At 50.8% G+C, this 10,224-nt stretch overlaps 4 protein-coding genes across 4 annotated transcripts; all 4 read left to right on the forward strand.

Annotated features, from left to right (window-relative positions):
• Window positions 1–583: 583 nt before the first annotated feature.
• Window positions 584–1,108, forward strand: UREG_06236 (uncharacterized protein; the record flags this gene model as incomplete). The annotated part of the gene is made up of 1 exon (XM_002583223.1): window positions 584–1,108. The coding sequence occupies one exon, from the start codon at window positions 584–586 to the stop codon at window positions 1,106–1,108; it is 525 nt and encodes a 174-aa protein (XP_002583269.1).
• Window positions 1,109–1,680: 572 nt separating this feature from the next.
• Window positions 1,681–2,729, forward strand: UREG_06237 (uncharacterized protein; the record flags this gene model as incomplete). The annotated part of the gene is made up of 2 exons (XM_002583224.1): window positions 1,681–2,336; window positions 2,402–2,729. The coding sequence occupies 2 exons, from the start codon at window positions 1,681–1,683 to the stop codon at window positions 2,727–2,729; spliced, it is 984 nt and encodes a 327-aa protein (XP_002583270.1).
• A 610-nt stretch (window positions 2,730–3,339) lies between these two features.
• Window positions 3,340–5,545, forward strand: UREG_06238 (sorting nexin-41; the record flags this gene model as incomplete). The annotated part of the gene is made up of 5 exons (XM_002583225.1): window positions 3,340–3,433; window positions 3,494–4,119; window positions 4,171–5,211; window positions 5,281–5,394; window positions 5,450–5,545. The coding sequence occupies 5 exons, from the start codon at window positions 3,340–3,342 to the stop codon at window positions 5,543–5,545; spliced, it is 1,971 nt and encodes a 656-aa protein (XP_002583271.1).
• A 1,217-nt stretch (window positions 5,546–6,762) lies between these two features.
• On the forward strand, window positions 6,763–10,071 carry UREG_06239 (uncharacterized protein; the record flags this gene model as incomplete). Its single annotated transcript, XM_002583226.1, has 1 exon — window positions 6,763–10,071. The coding sequence occupies one exon, from the start codon at window positions 6,763–6,765 to the stop codon at window positions 10,069–10,071; it is 3,309 nt and encodes a 1,102-aa protein (XP_002583272.1).
• Between the last annotated feature and the right edge of the window lie 153 nt (window positions 10,072–10,224).

A 10,224-nucleotide genomic window follows, 5' to 3' on the forward strand; every position in this document is an offset into this window, starting at 1 on the left:
AGAATTGATTGTCGAGATTGACAAGTAGTGTGCTGATATGAAAGTGCAGCAGGCAGCTCAGGGTGGGAATGAGGGTGATAATGCTAAATAAAACCCTCACATCACCTGTACATGTAGCTGTTGGATGGATATGTTAGTGTAAATAGTGGCGGTTTCTGGCAGCCGTGGGACCTGGTTCTCTCATTGCAGTTGATGTTTGTTTTGAGCCATTCACTGAGATGGTTGCAGTGTATGATCTCGGAAACTCCCATTGTTCACTCAGAATACTCTTTTTTGCCTCTCAAAATGTACATTCAATCTCTCTTTTGACTGAATATTCCATTATCACTTTTGATTTTCAGTCACCCAAGCTCACAAACAAAGCTCTGAACACTGGATAGAGAACCCATAGCTAACTTGACAACAGTAGTATGTATATACATTTCAGCGCGACTCAATTATCATTTTCATTTTATTTAGAAATATTGACTAACGAAGCAATATATTCTTTAGACTTGCTAACTAAAGAGTCAGTACAGATCGTGATGAATGACTCTTAACAAGACCGTCCCACAATTTTAAGAGCCAAACCAGCTGTCCCAAAATGCCACCATGCTCCTTGGGGCAATGCTCCCTGAAATATCCGCGTTCGGCGACCGATTGGAACTCATGGACCTCTGAACAACAAGGCGGTGTTCTCGCAGCAGCAATACTCCTGTTCATCTTCCTTTTTGGGGTTGTCTTGTGGTTCATTAGTCATAAGCGGAAGAAGGAGAAGCGGCGTCGTCCATCGCGGCATGGAAGTCATGGTCGACAACGCTCAACACACGGCCGCCCGCGTTCTGGACCGAGACATCGCAGTGAGACTCGAAGAGGGCGACGAGGCGAGATTATGATACCCAATGTTGATGGGGCAGACGAAAAGGGAAAGCAATCGAAGGAAGGACATCATCGCCATAGTCAGAAAAAGAAAAGAAAGCGAAATAAGAAGGGCCCAGCGCAGTGTGCTAGGTGTGCGTCGAAATCGAGATCTAGAAACACGTCCAGAGCCAGACCGGAATCCAAGGGCAAAGGAAAAATGGCGGTTGAGGATCCAGGTGAAGGGCCATCAGCAAAGCCTTGCACTTGACTGTTTCCGCTGAGAGCCAGGACTTGCAAGCCATGCTAAACAAAATTTAAAACATCAAACAGGTTATTTTAACGCATTGGAAAGAGAGAATAGACTGGGCAGTCTTCATAGTCATTAAATTGGGTTGCATGAAGTTTTTGGAGCTCAAGCTTGAAGACCATAGTAGCGGTACAACGCAGCTTGTGCAACACAATAGCAATCGTTATAAGATGGAATTTGGAACAATCGCACGGTTTTTTGCAGAAGGCTGCATCATTGACTTCGCACCAGTTGAAGTACATAAAGTGGGATATTATGACAAAATACCTTCTCTCTCCCCAGGGCCCAGAGAGAGGTATGGATTGCATATTACTCCCAATAGCAAATCAATCCGTCCAAACCAAATGACTTGATTGCTCAAATCCGTAGAAACGAAGCAGGGGGCCGGGTCTTCTAGCCATAGAGATGGCTAGCAAACCGGCAAACATCCGGACCTGGGTGAAAGCATATAAAAGTGCAGAAACAGAGCTGCTTTTGTCAAGCATATTGCTTTCAAATCCATTCACGAAGCTTTACCAATAGCGACCGACAGGATGCCAGTGGTATTATCAGAGGAAGAAATGCAGATCCTACGGACCTTGCAGAGATACTCGCTCGCGACGCTTTGTCTATCCATGATTTCTTGCGGTTTCATAATTGCGGTGGCCTTTATCGTGATGGGGATAATCGGGATAAACGTCTACACAACTTGGAAACGCAAGTTTCCCAAGCCTCGCCATTTTAATGCTCGCATAGAAGAAGAAGAGGTCTCAGAGGCGATTTCTGCGACGTCAAGTGAAAGTAACGGTCCCTCGTCGGCAGCAGTTACGGTGTCAATCCCAGGAGAGCAACTGTCGACACGGTCATCGCGAGTGCCGCAGCACAAATGGCAGGCCGGGAATTCTGATACTGACGGGGTGGCTATCACCAAGCCTTTGCAGCCACAAAAGCCAAGGCACACCCAGCGTGCAAGTTTGCAATCGAATCGGAGGGGATCACATGCTATAAATAATAATGAATGGACCGGACAGATGGGGGAGGATATGGACGGCCAGCAACAAGAACCGTGTGTCCGTAACCCACCTCGACAGGGGGCACCCGGGGAGCGACGCAGACGACGAAATACAGGAGCAGCTAAAGCCGACGAAGGGTGGAACGAGGTGACAAGCCAAATCATACCGGTATCTTTCGGAGAAGACAACCGAGAAGGGTAATCAATAGGAGCCAGCACAATCTATGCGGGAGGCAAGCTAATTTTCGACGTTCTGGTTCTAGTTATTCGAATCAATGCGAAATACCGGTGGGAACAGGATTGAGGCCTGCGTACGCCGCTTTCGCCAAATGTTTAAGCGACGATGCGAGAAGGGAACAGGAGCGGGAGCGAGCTGGTCAAGGTATGCGGATGCCTCTCCCTGGACTCATCCCACCTGCAGAGGCGAGGAACCGGGCCTCCAGCCAGCAACTTGGACTAGGTGCGTTGCGCTCCCTATTTTCCAACCGCTTCCGCAACTCTAAGAAGACAATGCTTCTTGATTCGAAAAGATCCTCAATCTTCAGACTCGGTCGCGCATCTCGAGAAATGGACCAACGAAGGCAGGGATAACCGTTTCGATGACAGTGACCCTAGCTGGCCAGGCAGCTCAAGCGATTCGGTGCCGGGTCCATCGCGGCGATCCGTGTCGAAAGGAAAACAGTCTCGTCGCAGGAGCTCGACATCATCCTGGAAGTGTAGCCAAATGATAGGTTCACCACCTACCAATGCGACGAGCGATGGAAGTATGTTTGCGCCTATCAATCCCGTCGCATCTCCATCGAGAAAGGGCCATTTGCGTCAGTCATCGTGGCAGCAAGGGGTCGACAGCATTCAGAATTTATCTAGTTAGTTAACAAGGGGATTATTAGCCAGCGTTCAAAGTTATCAGGGCGGAAGAGAAGTGCAAAGGCGGGGACATCTTGATACATAGAGATCAACCATCACAGTCCTTCTAAACTGTACAGTAACTAGACCAGCTTGTGCAAATAGACCACTTTGTTTGTATTCCAGTTCAATGTGCTTGTCCTGGTTTGGTTTGTGCCGTGTGAACGCCCTCAGCTTGGTTTGTTAGCTCCGCCAGTTGATGATCTCATATCTCGCGGCCTCAGTCCAGCCACAACAACATCCATTGACAACCGCCTGGCTCGACATTGTTCACTGACCGCGTTTGGACAACACAATGTGGAATGACGAGGATAACAATCCATATGGCGCATTTGATCGCCACACAGCGTCTGTGAACGATCCCTTCCAGGCGCCAGCAATGTCACCCAGTGAGTTGCATGCACATCGGCCTTCTGGTGAGCTCGACAGGAGGCTAACGCTGTTCACAGCATTCAATCAGCCCCCTTCCCCACAGTCTCCTAGCGATGGAGTTCCAGAATATTCAGCGAGATCGCACACGCCTAGCGACAACGGCGACGAGCCCGAGCACGAGCAGGCAACACCAGAGGGCTATGCGGGGCACACTGCACCACCGACCTACTCGCGCAAGAAGGGCGTGTATGAGAGCAGAATACAACAGATTCTATATGAAAACCCTGAGATTCCAATTCTGATTACACATGCGGGCAAGAACCATGAAGGCGGTGGCGGGTTTATAGTGTACACAATACGAACGGGGGTATGTTACAAGTCTGAAGGATCCCATTCCTCTCTGGGTCATGATTCTGATATCCTCGCCATCTACCAGGACCTTGAGGTCAGACGCCGATATTCCGAATTCAGTTCGCTCCGTGCCACCCTCGTAAACCTCCACCCTACCCTCATCGTTCCGCCGATTCCGGAGAAGCATAGTATGGCCGATTATGCGGCGAAACCGACAAAAGCTAAAGAGGACGCATCGATCATCGAACTGCGGAAACGTATGCTCAGCGTCTTTCTGAACCGTTGTCGGAGAATGAAAGAGGTCCGAGAAGATGGCGTTTGGTGGCGGTTCCTGGACCCGAATGCCAGCTGGGTTAGTGGTTATATCAGAGCCGTTTTTGCGCCTCAGCTAACGTAGAAGTAGAGCGAGGTTCTTCACTCTCACCCGGCCTCGTCTGTCCCGAAGAATAACTTGAAAGCCCCTCCTCTCGACCCGGCAAACCCGAAACCCGCGCACAACTGGCTCCCAGTCCCATCCTCGTCAGCCAAGTTGAAAGCCGTCAGCGGGGGCACAACGTCCGAAACTAGTTTACCAGGAACTGTCCCCGGTTTCCTCAATCGCTTCCCTCCCTCGTCCAGGAACCTGGATGAGCATGAATTGGACCCATATTTTATGAATTTTGAGGCGTCAACCAGAGAACTAGAGCTGCTGCTTCAGGGAAACATTGAAAAAGTCAATAGACGAACATTGAACCATCTCTCTTCTCTTGCGACAGACTTGATGGAGTTAGGCGCACGGTTCAACGGATTCTCCCTCTCAGAGCCCTCGCCAACGGTCGCAGCAGCCATTGAGCGGGTTGGGCAAGCGGCAGATAACTCATACATAGAGACAGAAGAGCTGTCAAACGCCCTCAACGCGACTTTTGCAGAACCAATGCGAGAGAGCGCCCAATTTGCGGGGGTTGTTCGTAGTGTTCTTCGTTACCGAGTGCTGAAGAGGGTGCAAGAAGAGATGACGAGGGATGAGTTGAGCAAGAAGAAAGCACTCCTCGATTCGCTGGAACGAAGCGAGTTAGAAGCCAAGAGAATTGAGCAATACCTCAATAAGACAGGACCCCCAGCTAACAAGCCGCAGCGATCGTTATCGGATTCATCGGCAGCAAGCAATGTTGACCAAGGAGGAGGCGGCGAAGGTCGAGGGAGCATGGAGGACACGGCATCCATCGACTCTGATTTCCCGCCTACCGGCGATAACCCACGCCCGTCCGCAGCACAAGGCCTTCCACATCGTCCCGCTGACAAGCCCTCGCCTCCCACGCCGGGCCATAAGCACTCCAGTAGCGGTAGCTTTATGGCCAATAAGATCTTCGGCCGTATCAGCCACGCAGTTCACGGGTTTGTCGATGTAGATCCAGAGCGGACTCGGAGAGACCAGATTGGGAAAACAAAGGAAAGTCTAGTTCAGGTAAGCTCGCGGTTGCGAAGAGCCCCGTGTCTAGGGATATGTGGCTGACGGATTGTGCGCAATGACCAGCTGGAGCGAGCGCTTGAGGTATCCGAACAAGATGTGAAAGACGCCAGTGCGGGCGTGTTGCAAGATCTAAAGCGGTTCCAGAAGGAGAAAGAAGACGATCTCAAGCGCTACATGGTCAGTACATTCTCTTTTCCGTGATGGATTGCGGCAAAGCTGACAGGATGCACAGGTGGCGTATGCTCGGTGCCATCTTGATTGGGCGCGCAAGAACCTGGAGACGTGGACGGAGGCCAAGGACGAGGTTGATAAAATCATTGTCCGTTGAGCAAGCTCGCCTTTTACGGTTCTGTTCTCATTATTACGGAGTGTTGGCGTGAGGGTGATTCTGAAGGACATGCATATCCAAACTGGACTGTTTTGCCTTTACTACCGGGATTGTAACCTATAATTCAATATGAGCTCGTATGATCCTCCTGTTTCCCGTAGGGTCGCATTCAACCAGATTCCCGGCGTCAGTAAGGCTGCTGCCTGCAGGCATATAGTTAACTAGATGAGGCCACCAGCCCTACGGCGGTTCACCAAACTCTCGATCTCTCCAGTCAGCAGCGTGGAGATGGCAGGCGAAAGCCGTGCGCTGTAGGCTGTAGTTAAATGACTTGCTGCTGTAACTAACTAACTAATAGTCGACGCGAACACGACCGGGCGGGAATGCGAGGCGACGAGAAGATCGACTTCGAGGCTGATCAGAAAATTCTGATTTCCCAAGCTAAAAACCTTCTTCTGCCCACCACCGAGTTACATAGTTATACAGAACTTGCTCTCTCTGCTTCACACGAATAGACTGTTTCTGTTCCTTGCTTGCTTCTTTGTTCTGCGGTGTCCTGTTGACTGCCTAGCCTGCTCTCCTCTGTCGGTGGTGATGATTGACCCTTGTGACTGAGTCGCTTCCAGTGAGTGCAGCGCCTTCAAAAGCCAACCAGATGTGCTTCTCCGTCTCAACACACATCACCACTCGCCAGACACGGCCTTTCTCGCCCTCGTAGCGAGTCGCATCCTGTTGGCTCCTGTGTGGGACGGCGTTACTGACGTGCTGCTTGCCTAGCCGCCGCCCCAGGCTCGACGCCCATTCGCACGCTCTCTTGCTGTCCCGTCGCCTCATTCCCTGTCGCCGACGAGCTGCCCACCTCGTGTGGTCAGCTCACATTCACAACGCCTTCTTCAAAGAGACGCAAGGTTGCCGAAGAGCTGCGCAGAGCTGGAGGCCGTACGGGCTATCACTTTCCTCCCCCTTCAGCTGCTTCACGAAAGCCCTCGCGCCCTCTGAAACGCTACGGTCACCACTCTTTGCCTGCTTCGTTGCAACCGACGCCATCAGCAACAAATACTTCCTCGTCATCTTCTGTTTCGTCGACGTCCCCAGAATCACTTCCTACCTCGACTCACGACCCTCCGCGACGCTCTGGCTCGAAACCTTTTCGCAGCAACGCCGGTTCCTCCTCGTCCTCCTTCCTCCGTCCTTCCAAGCAAAACCCGCCATCCACGATGTCTTCCCCGAATGGTGGAAACGGCACGCCCGCCATCCAAGATCAGCAAATGCAGGATGTCCAGAATGATCATACTATCCACCGATCCTCCTCTCCTGCATTGAAGCGCCCTGCAGCGGAAATGGGTGGCGATGAACACAGAGAAAACCGAGACCACATGGATACAGATTCTCCCGGCGGCAATAACAGTACCGAATCTTCGCTAGACACCTCAAAGCTGAAAAAGAAGGACGATCGGCCAGAACTACATACCCGGGCCGCTTCTGTCGACATGATCGGCCGGGGTGACGAGGCCACAAGCCAGCCTGATGGCGGTCAAACCTCGTCGGAAGACCCTACTGGGTCCGGATCCGATAGCGTCTACCCAACACCGTCCAGTATGTCGGCCTACACGTCGTCGACATACGAGGATCGATCCCAGGCGATTTCCAGTCAATCGAGCCATTCTTCCCACGATATCCCTAGCTTTGAACAACAGGTTGCAATCGTCATGCGAATGAACATGGCACCCCCAAAAGATAAACAGCGAGGATATGTCGTGTCCGGAACCTTTCTAAAGAAAGTCCTTGCACGGAAAGAAGGAACTGACAAAAATGCACTAGAGGGTGAAATTGGCCCAGTCGACAATTCTGACCTCGTTCTGGTCACCGATCCCAGCATGCTGTTTAAGGATGAAGTCGGAGAACCATTCATTCCGCTCCGTCCAGGGCTACAAATCGGAAACGATTTCGAAATTTTCCCTCAGGAAGCGTGGGATTTGATCATGAAATGGTATGGCCTGGCGAAGAATTCTCCTGTCATCGTTCGATACGCCCATAATACAAGCACTGCCGAATATGTCGAACATGTTCAATATGAGCTGAATCCGCCAATATTCACCGTATTAAAACTACAAAGTTCGACTACTCCCTCTAATCGGAATTCACCGTCGATCAAGGAGCCCCCCGTCAAATTCCTGGCCAGCAGCCATACTCCCTTTCAGCAATGGCTAAAGAACGCTAAGAAGCTAGCGGCCATCGAACCGACCACAAAGGTCCGTGTCTGGAGAATCCTTGAAGGCCTAGGGTCATCTGGCAATGTGACACCCGCCACCTCCCGCAATCCTTCCCCAGCTCCCGGTGCTTTTCTGATTGGAAATGCTGGAAATAGTTTGGTTCTCGATGTTACCAAGTTCGTTGCGTTGAATGAAGGCTCTCAACGGGAGCTCCTCGAACTGAAAGACCAGACCGGAAACGAAAAGTACAACGGCAACATCACGCTGCACATTGCTGGCCTCGCCATGGATAGTGTAATTGTGCTTGAAGAGCAAATCGGTGGTCCTGGCGGTGGTGAGTGGGTTTCAGATACCGCAAAATATGGGTCAAGCCGACTTGCTGCCTTGACCACAACTGCAAAGGGTGGGCCTCAAAACAAAATCAAGACCGCTGCTGCTACAGCTAGTGGGCGTGCATCTCCCGTTTCCACTGTTGCTAGCCGGGGACGGAAACGTAAAGATGGCAAAACTCGTGGTGTGACCGGCCTCAGCAACCTCGGGAATACCTGCTACATGAATTCGGCTCTGCAATGCGTGCGAAGTGTCGAAGAGCTCACGCAATATTTCCTGTCAAATGAGTATAAAAAGGATCTCAACCCGAGTAACCCACTAGCTCACAACGGTGAAGTGGCCAAAGCATATGCCAACCTCCTCCACCAGATGTTTGACGAAAACGCAGCAGCTTCCATTGCGCCCCGGAATTTCAAACATACGGTCTCGAAATACGGCCCGTCGTTTTCTGGTTATGGTCAACATGATTCCCAAGAATTTGTCCTTTTTCTCCTTGATGGTTTGCAGGAGGACCTAAATAGGATCCATAAGAAACCGTATATCGAGAAGCCTGATTCCACGGATGACATGGTCAGCGACAAAGCCGCTTTGGAAAGGTTCGCTGACCGGAACTGGGAAATTTACAAGGCACGCAACGACTCAGTGATTACTGATTTATTCGCCGGGATGTACAAGTCCACACTTGTCTGTCCAGTTTGCGATAAAGTAAGCATCATATTCGATCCGTTCAGTAACTTGACCCTCCAATTACCGATCGAAAATATATGGAGCCGAAAGATTCAATATCACCCTGCTCGTGGCGAGTCCATTGAGTTGGAGGTGGACATTGACAAGAATGCTAGTGTCATGGCCCTGAAGGAATATGTCGCGAAAAGGGTGAACACTGATCCACGACGCCTTGTCATGGCTGAGGTTTTCTCTAGAAAGATCTACAAGTTGTTTACCAATACTCCGGCCATAAGTGAATGTAATATTGGGACATCGGACGTTATTGCCATGTATGAACTGGAAACGGTTCCAACCAGTTACGACCCCGATAAGGCGAAAAAACAAAACCACAGCATGCTTTATACGGCTTTCCGTGATGATGACGCAGATGTCGCCTCTTTTGACTCGGAAAGGGCCGATCGCATACTAGTCCCTATTTTCCACCGTGAGGTCAAGGCTTTCTCGACAAAATCGCACCGCCAGCGGCCGCTATTTGGTATTCCCAGATTTGCGGTTATCACCCGCGAAGAAGCGATGGATTATGATGCAATCTTGCGAAAGATCTTAGCCCAAGTGGACAATATGACAACGCAAGATATCCTTCACGAAAGCGAAAATGATGTGACCATGCGACACCAGTCTGCTGAAGACTCTGATGCGGTTGTTACCAATGACGACGATGCCAATTCTAATGATTCCAAAATCAAAATGGGTTCCGTGGAGGGAGAGGACGGTTTAGTTGACGTGTCTATGCGCGATGCCACTGATACCTCGTCACAAGCAGACAGCACGAAATCATCCAAGACGTGCATGCCAGGTGTCCTTCAACCTGGGAGCTTTATCCCCCCTTCTCTTCGAAATATGTTTGAAGTCAAATTCGTGAAGACCCATGATCCTGCAGGCATAATCTATTCTACCATTGATGATTCCAAGGAATTTACTCCTATGTTAGGTAGGGTACGGTCAAAGAAAGTAGCTAAACGCGGCGCCTCGCGGACGAAAAATATCCCGCCTCTTCGCTCAAACAATAGCCCGATGAGCAGTGAAGATGAACTCGCTGGGCCGGCCATCTCCGTGCAGGTCCCTGGGAGTAAGGTTCATGACGTCGGTTATTCGAGTTCTGAAGAGACAAAAGGCAACAGTGGTTCAGGGAGCGACTCGGATCGGTTCCCTACCGTCCGCCCGATCCGAAGGAAAGAAAAGGGCCGAAAGCAAAAGAATCGCTGCTCCAAGCCCAATCCTCCGGCCAATCTTCCCTTATATTCGCCCCGGTGAGGCCATTGTACTGGGACTGGAACGAGAGTGCATGCGACGCGCTGTTCGGAGGAAATCGAGGGGATGAGGGATCTTTTTACACGGCGCCTAACTTGTCTGAACTTTGCCTGCGCTAGCGGACTCTGAATTTTGGAACCGAAACCTTCTCTTTTC

This window comes from Uncinocarpus reesii, genomic scaffold, assembly GCF_000003515.1.
Source record: "Uncinocarpus reesii 1704 scaffold_4 genomic scaffold, whole genome shotgun sequence".
NCBI classification, from domain to species: domain Eukaryota; kingdom Fungi; phylum Ascomycota; class Eurotiomycetes; order Onygenales; family Onygenaceae; genus Uncinocarpus; species Uncinocarpus reesii.